Here is an 18,415-nt window from a genome sequence, read left to right as displayed (position 1 = left end):
CTTTTTAAAATGTACAAAGGTAGGGAATAAATATTCCTATCATTATCCTTCAATTGAGAGGGAAACGTTAGTAGTACTTGAAATGAGACAGAGGTGACAAATCCACAAACTTATCTAATTAAGAGGTTATCTTAAATTAATTGTGGTTACTTGGGAACGGTGAAGACGGTTCTATAAACAAAACAAACAGGCGATGTCATTTGAGTCCTTGTTTCTTGTTCTACATTTAAAAAAATATTAAAAGCAAATATAAAAATATATGACGCCTGATGTGTAAAATTAGCAAAGTTATAACATACCAGCGCTTATCACCTAACGTCTTAAATCTTGTAGCTTCTGAACCACCAAATATATTGAACAAAAACAAAGCATTTTGAAAATATTTTTTTATTCAAAGCACCCTTTGTGCAATAACATTAATAGTATGACTACAAATAATTAACAAACGGTTATGAGTGCTACAGATTTTTAAAAATCGTATGAAAAATAAATGCATTTTTTTTTCATTATGACTATAACTACTGTATATTTTTAAGCTGATGTCAATACTGTCATTATTTTCATATATTTCACAGATAAACACAAATTTTAGCGATTAAACTTGATTAAAAAATATATAAATCAAAATAAATATTAAAAAAATTAAATTTGGTTTTCAAATACAACTTCCATTGACAAGTCAACACAAAGGATTCTTGCATACAGCCACATCCATAAACCTCGAATTCATATTATAAAATAACTTAATTAATAAACTATGATAAAGTAATATTCACGTTTCCGTTGCTGAAATTTAATTTCACAGCAACGATTATAAAATTTTGGTATAAAATAAACTTGGCACGACACATTCAAACAATCATTTAAAACGAACAATTGAAAAATTTAAACTTATCATACGAAGTACTTAATACGATTTATTGCACTATAAATGATTTTCCTTTGCTTGATGAGGCTGGCCATTACTAGTTGACACGTGTTGGGGTGGTTTTGTTATGATCGCGTGATACATCGACCATATAGAGAGAGGTCTCATGTAGGCCACGGAGCGATGGTTGCCGTTTTCGTAGAGCGCCTCAGGGGTTTCAAACGCGAGGCCCATCTTCATGAGGGTGTTGTATAAACCGCCCGCTGTTGAGAAGGCCTGTTCGTGCATACCTATAAATATTTTCCAAGATACAATAGATATAAATTGCTCGTAAGCAAAGACTTGCGAGAAAAGTAACGAAAAACAAAACAAAGTCTAGTTAAAATAAATTATTGATTCAAAAATTATCTTATTCCATTTTCCTTACTTAATATACCTGGTTTAATTTTTGAGTATTGTATATAGTATATGCGAGTACACACAATACAAATAAAATGCGTTAGACGGGATCCCTTAAACCTACACATGGGTCGCAAGTCCTCCAAGTTGAAGCTCCCTACAACGTGATGGCCCCGGCGCCCGCACGGTGTACACATTGAATGCTGAGAGGTTTCGTCTCTGCCTTTTCTCAACTAACATTCCGATCGCTTTGACTTAGACTAACCTTCGTATATCATGAGTGCTGCCAGGCCGTAGGTGACCCCCGTCCACACCTCCTCGCTCTGTATGGCGGTAGTATCGATCCCTGGTCGCGGACCCCTAACGAACCCGTTCACGGCACCCATGCGTCCATTTAGAAACCTCTGAACATTGTTCTCGTATATAGTGTGGAGAGCCTTCCTCACGTTCGCCTCAGGAAACACAGGCTCCGTCCAACCAGATGCTCTTAGGAACCTTTAATTTTATTCACAGTCAAAACAAATTATGACCTACCAATGTATGTGACGAGAATTAAAAACAGAACATTAAATTAACTGTAACCAACCATTGGCCAGCGAGCTGATCGGCCATCACGACCTCGCTGTTACAGGGCTTTGTATCAAACTTGTAGTACGACCCGTTCCATAACTTCCTCTCGTACGAATCCCTTGCTTTCTCCAACAAGGTGCTGAATTCCTTCTCATCGTCAGTAAAGCCGAGTATTTTTGCCATCGCATGAACCGCACTCACCGACGCTACCCACAGCCCGCCGCAATACGCACTGCAATACATTGACTATAACATATATATACTGTCCGCGCCCGCGACCGCCTTGCTTATATTAAACAAATAACATGTCTAAAACCAAGTATCCTAAGTTACTCCATATAACATCAGACATCTGAAACTGAAAGTCCAATCAAGACCGGTCCAGCCTTTTCAGAGATTGTCCGTAACAAACAGACAGACAATTTGTAAAATAAAAGCATTATTTTGGAATTTGTACCTCGTATATAAATCCTTATCCCGTAACCTTGTACATATCTGTATGTATAAAGCATTTAGTAAAAAGCGGTGATTTTAATTTAAAAAACAAACATTGTTATTTTTGATTTTAAATGTGAAAAATAACCGAAACGTCGGCAGTATGTAGTTTTTAAAATAATGAAATACGCATAGTAAAATCCGAAAAATATCAATATCACTCCTATTTTTCTTTAAGGCGTACATTTTGATATTAATATGACATGTATATTGCGTGCTCGTACCTGGGGCCGGTCATCACCCAAGCGTCGTAGGTCTGGTCTGGGAAGCCGCCGTTCTCTATGAGGCCGTCTCCGTCTCTGTCCCAGTCCAGGCCGCGCCTCAGCAGCGTCACACAGGACGGGTACATGTCGGACAGATACTGCTTAGAGTTCCACACAACCGCCGCATATTCTTGCGGTTGTAATTTCTCCCCACAATCCTCTACCACTTCCGTGCTGCGATACAGCAGTTCTAATATATTAGCCACGCCGCTCGGCCTCTCCGATGCGGACGGATCGTTGGACGCGTCGCTCGACAGGTTGGTAGATATGTCGGTGGACAAGTTGGTCGACAGATCCGGCGAGTGGACGGGCGTCGGGTCGTCGACCTGGCCGGTGGATCTTGAATACAGATCGTCCTCGGTACCGTCTCTGATATCGTCTATGTACGCCATCGAGTGGTACCTCTCGTTGTTGAAGGGCGCGTTGTGGCCTCGCAGCAGGCGGTAGTCCCTCATCACCTGCAGTATGAACTTCAGGTTGAGGTCGCGCCACTCCGACACGTCGTGGATGTTGTACGCGTTTATATGAGAGAATGGCACGCCATCTGTTGGGTGAAACGCGACTTTAGATGAATACATATTTTAAGAGAATTTCAAGTAACGACGGATTTTGAATAAAAAAAATCAGACTTTATAGAACTATTTGATAAATGCATTTAATTAATTGAATGAAACACACACTATCAAGGTTTTGAGTTTTTTTTTGCACAAACACACGCACACACACACACACACACGTCTATCCGTGAAGATTCCTCAAAAACGATAAAAGTAATATAATGTCATATCTATTCATACATATCTTCTCACTCCTTATATATATACTAGTTTTTGCCCGCGACTTGGTCCGCATTATATAGTTTTTTTTGGATAGTAGTATGAAAAAACCTGAGCTGTACTTTTTTGTACGTATGTTTGAATCATGTCGAGATGGTAGGAGTCCTTACTGAGTGTGATTGTCATAGGTTAGGTAAATACATTTTAAGAAGAAGATAGGTTACTGCAATACATTTTTATATACGATGTTTTTTGTTTTTCCTTCCTTGGCCAGAAAAGTAATTTTTCCCATGGGAATGTGTTGTTTTCCTGCGGTCAAAAGTAACTCATGTCCTTGCTTAAGTCTCAAACTATCTCCTTACCAAATGTCATTTAAATCTGTTCAGTAGTTTAAACGTAAAAGCGATCGGCCCACCTGAATTTTGCGTCATTTTCCCGGGGTAAAAAGTAGCCTATGTCCTTTCTCGAGTATCAAAATATCTCCATACCAAATTTCATGCAAATTGGTTCAGTAGTTTAGTTGTGATCATACGTACCTGGTTCGCCCAAGTCGTGTGGTATCGAGTCTTTAGTCTTAAACTTGCAACTTTTCCCGTCGTACAGCGACGGTCGCAGTTTGTTTATTTCAACGGATATCGATTCTCTGAACATGTATTGTAATACAACCTGCAAGAGTAACGAATATATATTAATAAAAAAAACTAACCGACTTACACAAATTGAGGTTTTGTATTTGGTTAAATATGTTTGGTATTATTTCAATGGATTACGTAATTTATCAATAGTTACTGTCCGTTTCGTAGAATTTTTGGCGACTCACTTGTAAATTAGGCCACAGCTGTGCTAAAGCGAAGGAGGCGTAGAAATGTACGTCGTATGTGTTGTACATTCTGTACTCGTGACCCTCCAGGTAACCGAAAACGCCGAATTCGTGCCTGAAAAAAATAATATTAATAGTATGAAACGAAAAAAAAATATATAAATAAAGCCTTAGCCTTATGTAATCGTATACTACCCTCATACAAAGTTTCAAATTATTATTTTTTTTTGTTCTACATTTCCTTAATATATTTTATATAGATAAGTGATATGTTTTTAAATCTCATACACAAAATTAGGATCAATGAAATCTTATCCCTACTTTTTATATCTTATACATATGTGTGGGTGTGTGTGTGTGCGTGTGTGTGTGTGTGTGTGTGTGTGTGTTTTTATATACCTCGGATCGGTATCTGGATAATCTTCGGCAACGTCGAACCATATAGTACCACCGTCAGCAACAAAATAAAGCTCATTCATTAAGGCACTTTTCAACCAGTCTGGTATACAACTGAAATATAATAATGTTCGTCTCTATACTACATACGGAGACTTAGCACGAGTTATCATCTTCATACTAAAAACGGACAGTTTCACCGTCTTCTATACATGCATGGTGACTGTAAACTTGTGTTAATACATAGATCTTATAACTAAGGTATAAAAATTATCACGACTACAATTGAATTTATATTTTATTTTCACATACATCTGTATTCACGCGAGGAAAATATAATGTAACTAAGGTCGCTTTTGTATTTACAGAGTCATTAACGAAAAGACATACACACAGACGTGTTATATGTTAAAAAATATATGATAAAAATAAAATATGCTAGGTTATACCTATTATTTAATATGGGATCCTGCCACTCAGCGAGTTGCTTCTCCCACCTCCTGTAACTCCTGAGCGCGTACGCTGCTATACTCGCACCAGCTATGCCATCGCTACCAAAATATTTAGTATAATACCTGAAATTAACATAATCAATTAAATATTATTGAAATTAACATAATAAATTATATATATATATATATATATATATATTAATTTTCAATACGTTTCATTCATATATTATCTTACCTTTTATGGACCTTGCTATCTTTTTTGTATTTAATGACAGGCATGTCCCATACGAGACAGAATTCAGTGGAACCGCTGCCTCTCGGGTCCAGGGATATAGTGCTCGATAATGCTATGGAATCATCTGGAATTCGATCGGTTTGTTGATGAAACATTCGCAGAATGAAAACGAACGAATGAATGGATGAATGTATTATTGAATGTATGTATGTATGAATGAAAACATAATCTTCAGTTCGCAATTTTTTTTAAGCGAACCTCCTAAAGCGACTTCCAACAAGGTTGTGTTAAACGGTCAGCGCTCCTGGGGAGGGGGAATAGAAAGAGACAGACCGAGAGTGAATGGGTGGGTCAGATGTGAATTGCAAGCTATATTTATAAAGTTTGTCGCAAAGAAACAATATGAGCTCACTAGTGTTTCTTTGTTTTAATCCCTTAATATTTTCATTTCCACATAAAGCTTCACTCCTCCCGCGCACATTTTTTTTTTATTCTACATCATTAACGCAATTCAAATATGGAATACTGAGTATTTGGCGGCAACTAATAGTAGTTGTATTAGTAGTAGTAGTAGTACGTATAGACGTATGTGACATAGATGCTCACTCTTGTATATTTTCTTTGCTTTTTCTTTGTCCTCCTTGTTATCTTTGTCAGTCTTGTCGACTTTCGGCGGCGGCGGTGTTTGGCTCGGATCCGGTTCAAGCCTGCCATGTTTCTTAAGGCACTCCCACACGTAGCCGGATGTTTTGGTCGAGTTCCATAGACAATACCCCTCGTGTATGGTCTCATTGTCCGGTTTATTCTTAGCTATGGTGAATGTACATGGCGTGTCCGCTATCTTCTGCTCTAATGTAACACCGCAGGTATTTTCCGCTGAATATCTTTCCAAGTCCAATTTACCTGAGAAAATAAAAGGAAATATTTATTAGAGATACAATAATATTAATCATTAGCTGATAAAAGCGATTCCGTCGTGTTTTTTTTTTATACTGTAAAAAAGTTTTTATATGGAGATATAGGAGAAAACACGACGCACGACAATAAGACGATTTAAAAAATATATGTTTTAAAATTATATTAAATGGGAATACCTTTATATTTTATTTTCGTTAAGGACCATGTGCCTTAGGAAAAAAAATTAAAACCTCTAATTTTCATCTATATATCTATAATTTTATTTATATAATTTAAATGTAGATTACTTTTATAGGATTTTTTTTTATTTTTAAATTTCGTTTAATATTTATGAGGGGTTTGTGTTAGAAATTTTATTAAAAATAAATGATATGAAACGGCGATAACAATATTTATAGGAGAATATTAAATATATATATATATATATATTTCTTATAATTTATGTTTAAGTCAGTACACGATGCGCCGGAAGCTGATTAAAATTTAAAAAAAAATATATATATTTTTTACATTTCAAATCTGGAATAAATATTTTAAAAAAATACTCTTGTGAATTGCCAACAATTAATCAAATACAAGTAAATCTTGATGAATATTAATAATCTCATGAACTTATATTAATTCCTTCATAGTTATGTTCGTATAATCGTATCGTGTGTAGATTGCTTAATCAAACACGTGTGCAACGAATTCTAATCGCAACGAAACATCGGTATTAACCAAACGCTTAATAACACTAATTATGTACTCTAATCACATTAACATAAGCACTACAATCGATTACGCACGTCGAATACAATAGACAACTCAAGCAAACCAATTAGATAATATTAACATTGTAAATCGACAAGTGCTAAGGTTATCACGACTGTACTTTGATACGCTGCCAATTTTACTCAGAAACGAATTTTTTTCGCATCTCATTTTCTTTACAAGGACACACAAAAATAAGTTTTACAGCTAATAAGACTTGTATTTAAAACAATCGTATGATAGAAATTAATATGGGACGATCAAAGATTTTTCCGTTATTAAGTATTAAATGCGCAATTAAATAAAATTCTTATGTTATATAAATAATAATAATAAAAATAATAGTAATAAACAATTATTATAATCATTCTTTTGTCGTTACATAATCTTTTCATAGTTTTTTTTTTCGCATTCCTTTTGTTAGTGTAATAAAACTAACATCAGTGTATCTATCTATCATATTAAAAAATATAATTAAATTGAAAAACCTCATAATAAAGTCTAGGAGTTAATAAGAAATCTCATCAAATAATAAAGTGCTTATAAAATTAACTCACATCCACCTTTCTTTTTCGATTCACCCAAACATTCTGTCCATGTGAAAGTTATACTGACATCTCTCGGTTCATTGCTGATATTTTTAGCGGAGAATACAAACACAGCACAGGGCAAGCTGCTGTCCTAAAAAACATTTAACAATTATTAATAATCCTTTGCTATATATTTTAGTTCATAACAATCAAAATTCTACTAAAATATTCAGATATTTGTCAAAAACCAACATATTTCGCTATTAGTAAATAACACATAAAAGTAACTCAAATTATATATAACCTCTTTTTAGTGAAAAATGTACATTAAAATATTTATGAGTTTCTGTTCATTATAGCTTTAAATGGAATTGTTTTTATAAATCAAAGTCTTCTTGTTACGAAATGACTTATTGTATGGTATATAAATATAAAAGATAAGTTGTTATCAATATTTTACCTTATAATTGTGAGGTATTACGGGTGAAATCTGTCGACATATCAATTTGATGCCATACTTAGTTAAATCATAGGTAGTCCATGCTCTTGGATATAAGGCTGTGTATTCACAATCCGCTCCCTTTATATTCCATTCCCATGAAGGAAGTACTTTCTTTGGTTTGCTGGAGAGTAATATATTAATTGCATGACATGATTGAGAAATCAAATATATAAAGATGTTTTGTACTAAATAAGTTAGAATAATTATAAAAATGTGTAAATTTTACATAAAATTATTAAAAAAAATTACATTTGTTTATAACATCATATAACTAGACTAGAATATGATAATCGACCACAATTTTTGAATGTTGATGTCATATTCTTAAAATAAAACACTAAAGCAAATGAAATGAGAAAATAGCTCACCTGTAAGTGGATAGGACAGATTGAAAAATAGTTTCCTTCTTGGCATCCCTAATATTGACAATGAATTGGCATTCAGGCACTGTGACATATTCATACAAGCCGGGATACAGTTGGAATCTACAGAATTCCCCTTTAAATCCCCTGCCGATTGTGCCACCCCCAATGCCTCCAATAGGACAACCTTTCGACAAAAATTTAAATTTGGAATATTATGGAAAATACAAAATTATCAGCAAATTCAAATTTAAAGAAACATGAAAAGGAAGGAAGGATATAAAGTTTATATATACATAAATATCATGTTTTCTCCAGACTCACCATACATACGTTGAGCTGAGATTATATTAATATAATCCATTATGGGCCGTCTTTTTTGAAATTTTCTTTCCAGGTAGTATTTAAAATATCTGCAATATGGAATAGTTTTAAAAGATAAGAAAGATACTATAACAAAATAGAACATGTAATTCTAAAATTGTTCACTTACCTTGCTGTGAGGGGCATGATATCAAAAATTTGTTTGGGCCTTGGTATAAGGAGTTGTTTACTTTTTAAAGGAAATTCATGGTTTAAGAGGAGTTTAAGGCCATATTTCGGAGGTTCATCATTTTCATAAATGTCTCCAATCTTTTCGGTTTCCATATTTTAAAGCCGATTTAAATATTAAGCGACACAGGTTACAATTTAATTCCTGCTTTAAATTTAGTAATTTAATATAAATGATGTACAATAATCACAAATTTGTCATATATTAACAATACACAATTAAAATGTTTGTAAAATCCCGATACAGTAAATAAATCGTTCGCATGCATAGACGTTGTTATAAGTTAATTGAATTAAAACTAGTATTTCAGAATTGAAGCTCGGGAATTGAAATGTAAATTAAAAAGTCAACTTCTGAATCAGAAGCTGAAATCTGAATAATCGTGTAGAGATCTGAATCTCGAATGCTAATTATAAAATGTCAAATTGATCAAAATGACATTGACATTGGCACATTAAGAACATAAAATCAAAAGTAAAATTTTGTAATAATAAAAAATATATATATTTGAACAAAAAATTAGGAATACGGCTGTTCATTTATTACATAGAAATTATATAAAAAAAACTTTTGTTAAGTTAGTAAAAACTTTTGATTCGTTGTGTTAATTTTAATAACTATCTGTATTTTACTAGCCTGTTAATAGTTTTGACTTTTGACTTTTGACGGTTCACTCAGATGTATTATGCGTTTATTTTTTTATTTCTGCTAGATATTAGTGTTATTTTTGTCAATTGAAATATAACCATATTTTATAAAATGATAATTTAATCTGATTTAATAACTTATGATAATGTGAATGATAATCACATATCATCACAAATGTGGTATCATAATAAGTGCTAAAAACAATGATTAAGACTTACAAGCATTCTAGGGAGATTTAGTATTGTTGTATTCTAAACAATAGCCTAAGATGGATATTCCTGTTCAAATAGCTATTCGGCTAAAGCCTCCCAGTATTGCGGACTCTCTTCAATGTATTTTTAGTAATCCTGTAACTCAGATTGTAATCACAGAGAGTGGCCAGACTTTTCATGTAAATAGAGCATTGCCAGTAGACTGCACGCAGGCCCACCTTTTCAACTCATTTATGATACCCCAGATAAATTGTTTCTTAGATGGATGTGACACATCTGTAGTTGTATTTGGTCAACCTAAATCTGGAAAAACATATACATTATTTGGACCTGGTGAGTACTTTAAAAAATTTAAATTAATATAGTAATTTACATATTAGATGAAAGATTTTTTAGTTTTATCATGTTTTATAATGATTTACCTACAAACTAAAAGTATTTTAAAACAAATTCAGGTTTTGAAGTCATTCACAGTGAATGTGACCAAGGCATTGTCCCAAGATTTTTGTCAGAAATATTCCATAGACTTGGTCAGATGCCCGAGAGAGAGTACATTTTGCACATTACTTGGATGCAAGTCGTCAATAATAACATTTTTGATGTGTTGGGAGCTGGTTTAGTAAGATGTACAAATGTTGAAGAAGCCTTCCAATATTTGCAATTGGGATGGCGTCAAAAGTGTCTTGGAAACAATCATACAGTGTTCACCGTCAGTATGGAGCAAAAATGGGTGGGAACAAATGGGGTTCTTAACCACAGAATGTCTACTGCCAGTTTCTGTGACTTAGCAGCATACCCAGAGCCTGGGCTATATGCATTGGAGAATATAATCAAGGAATTGATAGCTGGCAATCCTCCAAAGCAAATTAATTACGATAGCTGTATATTAACTGCCATGTTAAGGGACTCATTTGGTGGGAGAGCTTTCACTTGGGTTATAGGTTGTATTAGCACCGAGCCTGATGAATATCAAGACACACTCAAGATTTTAAACCTATGCCTATGCTGTCGAGGCATTAAAAACTTTGTTACTGTTAACTTGTTCGCTGACAATAATACTCCTGTATATGCAGATAAAAATCCGGTCCAAGCGGACAATGCATTTAATTTACAATTTGCTACAGCTCAATGGATAAAACTAGTGTCTAATGCTGAAGGATTATTCAATAGAATATTACAATCGAAATCAATATCGGAAACAGATATGAATCAAGTTAGCGAATGGCTATTCTTGAAGGCTGAATGTGATGAGTGTTTGAATAATGATATGGTGACAGACAATAAAGAGACAAATATGAAACAGGGTTTACCAAGGATAGCTGAAGACACTGAACCTAGTGAGCCAAGTGAGTCAGATGATGAATCGGATTCCGAAGACAGCAATTCAGAAACCGTGTTCCAGGACAAACTTGAAAAATTAATGGAATATTTTAGGGAAAAAAATGATCAGCTATATGCTGATAGATGTGAGGAGTATTTGAATCATATTGATTCTGATGATATAACCATATCGGAGACGAGTGGTTCCTTGTCACTTCCGGTTATGACATCACAGTCTAACTCAGGAAGACGAAGGACCATTCAACCAGGGGAGAGCATTTCAGGGGCACAATTGGAATTGTTAAGGAAAGTGGCAGCTAAAGCCATATCACCAGAATCTCAGAAAATTTTAATTGAATCTCACAAAAAAGATATTGATCCCGAGCCTAAGTTAATAGAAAGGGAATTGCTCAAAATGATCGACTCCCCAAAGACTAGCGAAATATGTAAAAAATATAAAAACTCAAAAGAGAAGTATACGCAGAAACAAATACTGGCAAGAAAGTTATCGAAAGAAATAAGCAGCAGTCAGACACAGTTGAAAGAATTAATAAACATTTGTATATCAAAGCAGAGGTTGATAGATGATCTATCGAAAGCCGTATCTTATAACAGTGGTAACAAACCATACGTGGATAAACTGGAGTCAGGACTCGTCGATCTAGATACCATAAAGGAAATAAAGAGACATGAGAACAATTTAAAAACATACAAGAAACAGATAGACCAGATCAAGAGGCAAATTAAGAAGGACGAGAAGCGTAAAAACACTTTGGACGTCGAATTAATGAAGGACAAGTTGAAATTAGACGAACTCTCAGAATCTTCAGTCGACGTGAAAGATAAAAAATCGCATTCGATCAAACATTTCACCAACAGAATTACTCAACTGGATAGTATCTTAAAAGAAAAGACTAATGACCTGGCTAACTTGGAACTATCAAAAGATAAGGAACTCCTTCTAAGGAAGGAGATAAAGAATTTACGTAAAACAAGAGAATGCTTACACGAACAGCGCTGCAGTTTGGGCCATAAAAGAAAAATATATAAATCATTGTCAGATTCCGAGGTAAGTTGAACAAGCAATTTAAAGTCCTATTACATAAAAGACATAAAATATAAAGTATATTTTTTTTAGGAACGGAAGTTACTAGAATGTGAAGAGGCTATAGAAGCGATAGACACGGCTATAGAGTATAAAAACAATCTGATATGTGGGAAATCACCTTCGGCCTCTCTGTCAGATTCACAAGACAATAAGGACTCAAGGAGCAGAGGGGAGCAAATGCTAATGGCTAGACTGGATAAGTTATCACATGATGAAATGAAAACATTGCTATATAGATATTTTCAAAAGGTAAATTATTGATTTAATTTTATTAAATCAAATCTAAATACATATGTATGTATAAGAAATATGTATTTTTTATTCAACTAAGGAAATTTTGAAAGCTAAAAATTTTAGCTGTATTATTTGAATTATGGATACTCAGGAGTTGAAACTAATAAACGTTGTTTTGAATGCTTTAAATTGAGATTAAATATTGTCCTAACAAAAGCACAATAAACTCAAAATTGTCCTGGAATCTTAAAAATTTTATTAAGCAAAAAAAATGTATAGATAATAATACATTTTCCTTAATACAGTTTCTAATGAACTAATTTGTATTAATTCCACAGCTCAAACTTAAATTGTGCATCTTAAAAGTCTGTATGCTATCCACCAGGTGGTGGACCTCCGAGGTGCTTGTGCTGCTTTAGAGGCAGGTGCAGCAGCTGCCTCTGAAGAGGCCGCAGTGTGGCGTAGCCGAGCCGCAGCCGCCTGGAGACACGCACACAGATATAAACCTGTTCAACACACGCGGTATATATATAATCGCTACATAATTTATAAAGAATTACATACCTTTTTTTTTATGAATAAAACTCGCGAAAATCTTGGATCTCAATACCTTTTTTTGTTGGTAAATCATCTTTGAGACTACTATTTTGTTTTTAATGTTGCTTGAACAACGCCATCTATTTTTTAATAGCAAAGTTTTTTATTTTTGTACATCTAAGTATTCTTGTATAATAAAAATGTTCTTAAATTTAAATGAGTACTTTCCTTTAACATGTCTCTAATACTCAAAGTAGATTCTTAGTTTATGTTCTCTCTACTATATTCTTCACTAATTATTGAAGATATTATGTCATTAAATTAAATATTTATTTATAGATGACATTAATATTTCAGTTTCTTTGATGGTTGTAACGCTGACCGAGCTCTTTCCTTTGGCCTGACCACCGATTCAGAGACCTCTGATGACGCCCTCAGACTTGTAGATCGGGTTAGACAACTGGCCAGGAATCCACCGGTGAGTTCATACAAACATAAATTGGCATCATAGTACATATCAATTTTGTAATACTTTGGGAGATCTTTTTACACTAGTCAATTCTCTAAACATTAATTTTAATACCTATACTAAGCACATACATTTAAAATCAAAGTTTAAAGGTCTGATTAAAATGCATTCAACTTTCTTTAACAGTTTTGAATAAAATGAAATCATAATTTATATAATTTTTCATGCTATACATTTGTATAAATTTTGTTCTAACAAATAAAAAACAATTGATTGGTAGTTAATCCTTATAGGAATTATATTTGGGTTGTGGGTAACTAACTTTTTTTTGGTATTTGATGCAAAGAAATAATTTTTAAGGTCTTAGTTTTTCTATATAAAAAAAACTAAGACTATTTCTATTTTTTTTAATTACATCTGTTAAATAAATTATTTCCAGGCCCCTCCAGTAATTCCAAGTCAGAATCTGAGACAATTAATGCCAGCAACGAACCTCCCCATAGCAAAAGTAACAAAGGAAAAGAACAAACTTGTGATAATACAACAGAACAAGAAGAAATGATATTGGGAGATTTTTTTATTTATACCGCTCAATATATTTTTTGTTCTCATTATATATTTATTGATACAGTCAATAGTTTATGCTACTTTTTATGAACTACAAAATTATCAAATTTTTTATTTGTGAGTGATGAAAGAATAATATGAGCACAATGAATATTATAGCATTGGACATTCACTTTATAGCGCTGGTAAGGGTTTACATTGGCAAATTTTATAATCATTTATATCTGAGATTGACAATGTAATAGATACAAGTGTTGTCTGTATTAATAATTTTCCTAGAGATATACGAGTCTTTAATAGATAACAAATTCTTAGTGTTTTTATGCAAATTTGTGCCAATTAATGGGATTGGATTATAGTTAGAATCTGGCTTAATAGATTTTTCTTTCAGTAATGATCTCAACTACTCATAGGTTGGTTTACAATTTTAATTAGTTAGAACGTAGAGTGATGTTATAAAATTGCAAATAATTTTTATATGTATAAGTGTTTTAAATTAAATCTTTTCAATTTAAGAACGTTAGACGCGGCTAAAATCATGTGATTATTGCTCATTGAATAAGATTGATTTAGTACAAAATATGTTTTAAATGTCACAAAAAATAACAATAAGTATTGAGATTATATTAATAAAAGACAAGAGGACTGATTATATATTTTAATTCGAGCGTTACAAGATCATTTTCATTTTCTTAAATTACATCACATTTGTATAGATAGTGCTAGAAAACCTGTAATGATTTGTTATAACAAATACAAGTATATAGACATAATGTAAATATTTTATATTTTTTAAGATATCATTAAATGAGCTTTTACCCTATTTAGAAATTTTTTGTCATTTGAAATTCCACGGTATGCATAACACACCCTCGGATAAAACTGAGTAGTAATGTGTCACATAAAGAATGTTCCCTTTTAATTTCTGAAAAAAAAAATAAACATTAAAATATTATATGAAATAGTATTTTTTTGTGGTTTTTATTTGCATGTATAATTCAACTACTTTTTCCCTATAGTGTATTGTTTTTTTTTAGTAAAACAAAAAAATTATATATTTACATCACTTAATTTTATTATTAAAGTAAATTGTTAATTATTTACCGTATCAAGTTTATCTATTCTCGTGAGAAGTCTCTGACAACACATTATCATGAGACCAGGGGTGATGCTGTCATCTTTATTCAAATCTATGAGACCAAAGCGTTCCTTGACCTCTTTACATAGCTTTTTCTCAACGTGTTTATTGCTGAAATTTTTTATATGTACATGAATTTATTAGCATTTTTTCATGTAAAATTTTTATTTCTTAAACAGTTTAAAAATTAACCTAATTGGTTAAAAAGTATTTAACAATAGTTAATTTAACACTCTTCATTAAAGTACAAAATACAAATATGTCATTTAAAAAAACACTTGAAAATAGGGTAGATTATAGAATTCAACGACTACTTATAGAGGGTTTTTTGTCTATGGTACGGTTTCAATATAGATGACTTATTACACGGGTCTTAAATATAGACTGCATAGAAAATATTTCAATTAAGGCTTTTGAACTTACATGCTATATTCAGTAAGTAACAAAGTGGCTTCATCTAAATGATGAGTGATGAATGTTATGAGTTCATCAGCTGGGCACGATGATGGGGTGATGAACTGACCAGTGGGGGACACCATCAATGGACCCGCTTCACTGAAATTATTCAACATAGTTACGCTCGCTGTTATTAAACTTACTGAGATATAAACATGCATTTTTCATGTATTGCCACATTTATTTGTGTACTACTTAAGATATTCCTATAGTATTGCTTTTACAATGTCAGCAATGTTTGGCTAATTGTGGAATTAAAATACGTGTACTACCTCGAGCAGGATTCACACCTGTAACCTCCAAAATAATGTTCTAGTTGTTTTTATATATTATTTATATACATACGGCTCTACTACTATCTCATATTTGCTGAGTGATTCCGGCACAGATTCCGGAAATTTCTTGCCACTTCCATAGAAATCCCCAATAGATGTGATCAATTGACGTAGATGACTGCAGTATTGGGCTGCTGATACTTTGGGCATAAACTTTCTGAAAGCATTTGTGAACAATTATAGTGATAGTGAACTTTGATAGTGTACGAAATAAAAGATAAATTACCTTCTACATATGTGAATATCTCTTAAAATACTAGACAGGGCTTTCTCATAATTGGGAATTTCAGTTAAGGCACCATCTTCTTGACTGACTTTTTTGATAAGCTTAAAGGAATATATAAATTTTAGTACAATATAAATTACAAAAGAATTGTATTAAATTGAACATACCGAGAGCCATTCGTTTCTAACATCAATTATATTAAGAAAAACGTCACCGTCTAAACTGACACCCGTGAATTGTCCCAATGCAATAGTTCTACCTGTAATATTAAGATTTCTTAAAGAAATTTTAAAGATTACGTATTAAAAATATATATATATATGTATATATTTATGGTTACAATTATATATATATATATATATATAATAATTTTCCATCCCTATATTTTGTTAGTCATAAACAAAATTTAATCAAGGGTAGATGCATTTGTATACACTCATACTTGTAGCTTTCCCAGACATCCATACATACATAATTAAATATAAGTATAAATATAGTAAGATTGAAAACCTTTCAAATTCTTCATGTGCTTTGAATGCTGTGAGGCCATAGACACTAGACTCTGCAAGGCACCTCTAATGTGACTGATATTCCAACCACTGTCATACTTTACCTGAATTTGTATAAATAAAAATATGAGAAAACAGCCAAAGTATATAGAGTAAAAAGTTGTTTAAAAAATATGCTTTACCAACTTCTTTTATACCATAAATATTGCAGAGCTCATTTATAAGAGACTTCACTTGCTCGCGTGTTGCACTCGTCAGTTCATACTTTTCTCTGCCATGTAGACTATTATCAGATATCCAGTCACTGGAAATTATCTCAATTCAATTACACATAATTATATGTATAATTTATTTATTTAATAAATTAACATACATTATGTTAGTTATAGCTTTCTTTTCCTCCACTTTTCTTTTCATTCGTACAGTTTTTTCAAATTCCGTATCATATTCTTTATAAGCCTTTGTGAAATCTATATCCCTAAAATTGTATAAATATGTCATAAAATAAATCATATTTACTGTTCAAATTCTTATTACTGCACTATAATTATTATAATTTCGTTTTTTATGATGTACCTCTCAAAAAAGTATACATAATTACCTGTTGATAGATTTGGGTGCGCTCCTTGGTATTTTGTCTACATAGTTAGTTGATATATCACAAGCATTTAAGATCTTCACTACGGTTTCTCTCACATTTTTACTATTAAGATTAATGTTAACTAATTTGAAGTTACCTTAAAAGAAACAATTCTATTTAGTTATGATATTAAAATGAATATAATATTGTTACATGACATACCTTCTGGCATATCCTTTTGACGTAAATAAAATGGTAGTGTTGACATTGTCATATTACGATTAGATTGCTGTGCTTCCAACAAAGCACTCAGTTGTTGGAGAGAATGTTCATTTGTTTTCTACAAAATAATAATGGATACTGAAGCAAGAGTTTATATTCAGACTGGTTAAATGATAATGCAACAGTTGACAATAAATAATTTATCACTTGCATTTGCCTTAATATTTGTGCTTGAACCATTATGAATCCATGTATAAGATATTTTAAATCTAAAATAATACATATATGTAGCTAAAGGAAATATTTTTTAAAATTTTTACTTTAGAATTACTTACTCTTTGTTCTGGGTACTTCCCAAAAAGATCAGGGTGAACACTAAAGTAGAAGGGTCTTAGAGCAGTAGATATTTCAGCAGAACTTAAATTTCTACTTATAATTCCTATAAGACGACCACATCTAAAAACATATTTCCCATGAGCCTTCTGTTAAACATGAAATTAATATTTATTTTAAGGTATATTGTATTACCGTATTTTGATTTTGCTATACATTTTAAAAGAAATATAGGGTTTTATTCGATTTCATTGAATTGCGCACTATTTTATAGAAAACAACATGTTTTTTTTTTGGATGATAATTATCTAATTTGTATTTAAGGGTGACATAAGGAAGAATGACAATTCGCCTATGTGCATAATTACAAGTCACAGCTGACTTTTGTATATTTTTAAACGCATTGAATTCAGGTCAATAAAGCCTAGTATAAATAATTCAATGGAATAGAAATAAAGCCCTATATAACTGGCAAACTATGTGTACAGAAATATGTAAGCATTAATACGAACTAGAGAACATAGTACTGAGAAAGTTCATTCATTGACTATTAGTTATGTTTGGTGTCGATCGTATCTATATTGTTCCTGATATTGAACAAGGTAATAATAATTATTGGATTTTTTAGG

The 18,415-nt window shown here is 32.3% G+C and overlaps 3 protein-coding genes across 5 annotated transcripts; 1 reads left to right on the top strand and 2 right to left on the bottom strand.

Annotated features, from left to right (window-relative positions):
• Positions 1-371: 371 nt before the first annotated feature.
• LOC116768542 (non-lysosomal glucosylceramidase) lies at positions 372-9,306 on the bottom strand. Of its 2 annotated transcripts, none has more exons than XM_061524314.1 (15): positions 8,833-9,306; positions 8,664-8,752; positions 8,346-8,526; positions 7,936-8,098; positions 7,509-7,626; positions 5,881-6,177; positions 5,275-5,398; positions 5,037-5,162; positions 4,591-4,701; positions 4,192-4,306; positions 3,908-4,037; positions 2,557-3,139; positions 1,854-2,069; positions 1,533-1,762; positions 372-1,158 (listed from the first exon to the last, which is right to left on the bottom strand). In XM_061524314.1, exons 1-15 carry the CDS (start codon positions 8,985-8,987, stop codon positions 926-928), a joined length of 2,871 nt encoding a protein of 956 aa, XP_061380298.1. In that variant the 5' UTR covers positions 8,988-9,306; the 3' UTR covers positions 372-925. The 2 variants fall into 2 exon arrangements, with proteins under 2 accessions (XP_061380298.1, XP_032515172.2); XM_032659281.2 differs by having other exon boundaries at positions 7,503-7,626; positions 8,833-9,305.
• Positions 9,307-9,577: 271 nt separating this feature from the next.
• LOC116768379 (kinesin-like protein costa) lies at positions 9,578-14,954 on the top strand. Its single transcript, XM_032659086.2, has 6 exons — positions 9,578-10,085; positions 10,208-12,141; positions 12,211-12,429; positions 12,800-12,936; positions 13,309-13,429; positions 13,860-14,954. The coding sequence occupies exons 1-6, from the start codon at positions 9,809-9,811 to the stop codon at positions 13,980-13,982; spliced, it is 2,811 nt and encodes a 936-aa protein (XP_032514977.2). The 5' UTR covers positions 9,578-9,808; the 3' UTR covers positions 13,983-14,954.
• LOC116768380 (T-cell activation inhibitor, mitochondrial) lies at positions 14,631-18,140 on the bottom strand. Of its 2 annotated transcripts, none has more exons than XM_061527356.1 (13): positions 17,982-18,140; positions 17,789-17,909; positions 17,454-17,571; positions 17,253-17,388; positions 17,025-17,129; positions 16,838-16,955; positions 16,644-16,755; positions 16,310-16,401; positions 16,143-16,243; positions 15,927-16,073; positions 15,549-15,680; positions 15,092-15,236; positions 14,631-14,912 (listed from the first exon to the last, which is right to left on the bottom strand). In XM_061527356.1, exons 1-13 carry the CDS (start codon positions 18,002-18,004, stop codon positions 14,826-14,828), a joined length of 1,437 nt encoding a protein of 478 aa, XP_061383340.1. In that variant the 5' UTR covers positions 18,005-18,140; the 3' UTR covers positions 14,631-14,825. The 2 variants fall into 2 exon arrangements, with proteins under 2 accessions (XP_061383340.1, XP_032514978.1); XM_032659087.2 differs by having other exon boundaries at positions 16,653-16,755.
• Positions 18,141-18,415: the final 275 nt, after the last annotated feature.

Source organism: Danaus plexippus, chromosome 4 (genome assembly GCF_018135715.1).
Source record: "Danaus plexippus chromosome 4, MEX_DaPlex, whole genome shotgun sequence".
In the NCBI taxonomy this organism is placed as follows: Eukaryota; Metazoa; Arthropoda; class Insecta; order Lepidoptera; family Nymphalidae; genus Danaus; species Danaus plexippus.
Note: the sequence above shows the minus strand (reverse complement) of the source record. Positions and strands in the feature narration are given on the sequence as shown.

Excerpts from the sequence above, each read along its gene's own strand:
- LOC116768379 (XM_032659086.2), top strand. The coding sequence starts at position 9,809 with ATGGATATTCCTGTTCAAATAGCTATTCGGCTAAAGCCTCCCAGTATT. Across the intron at positions 10,086-10,207 it reads ATATACATTATTTGGACCTG|GTTTTGAAGTCATTCACAGT; the intron begins GTGAGTACTTTA and ends AAACAAATTCAG. Across the intron at positions 12,142-12,210 it reads AATCATTGTCAGATTCCGAG|GAACGGAAGTTACTAGAATG; the intron begins GTAAGTTGAACA and ends TATTTTTTTTAG.
- LOC116768380 (XM_061527356.1), bottom strand. The coding sequence starts at position 18,004 with ATGTATAGCAAAATCAAAATACG. Across the intron at positions 17,389-17,453 it reads TCAAAAGGATATGCCAGAAG|GTAACTTCAAATTAGTTAAC; the intron begins GTATGTCATGTA and ends GTTTCTTTTAAG. Across the intron at positions 16,956-17,024 it reads AAAGCTATAACTAACATAAT|TGACTGGATATCTGATAATA; the intron begins GTATGTTAATTT and ends GATAATTTCCAG.
- LOC116768542 (XM_032659281.2), bottom strand. The coding sequence starts at position 8,987 with ATGGAAACCGAAAAGATTGGAGACATTTATGAAAATGATGAACCTCCG. Across the intron at positions 2,070-2,556 it reads TGGGTGATGACCGGCCCCAG|TGCGTATTGCGGCGGGCTGT; the intron begins GTACGAGCACGC and ends AATGTATTGCAG. Across the intron at positions 1,159-1,532 it reads AGCACTCATGATATACGAAG|GTATGCACGAACAGGCCTTC; the intron begins GTTAGTCTAAGT and ends AAATATTTATAG.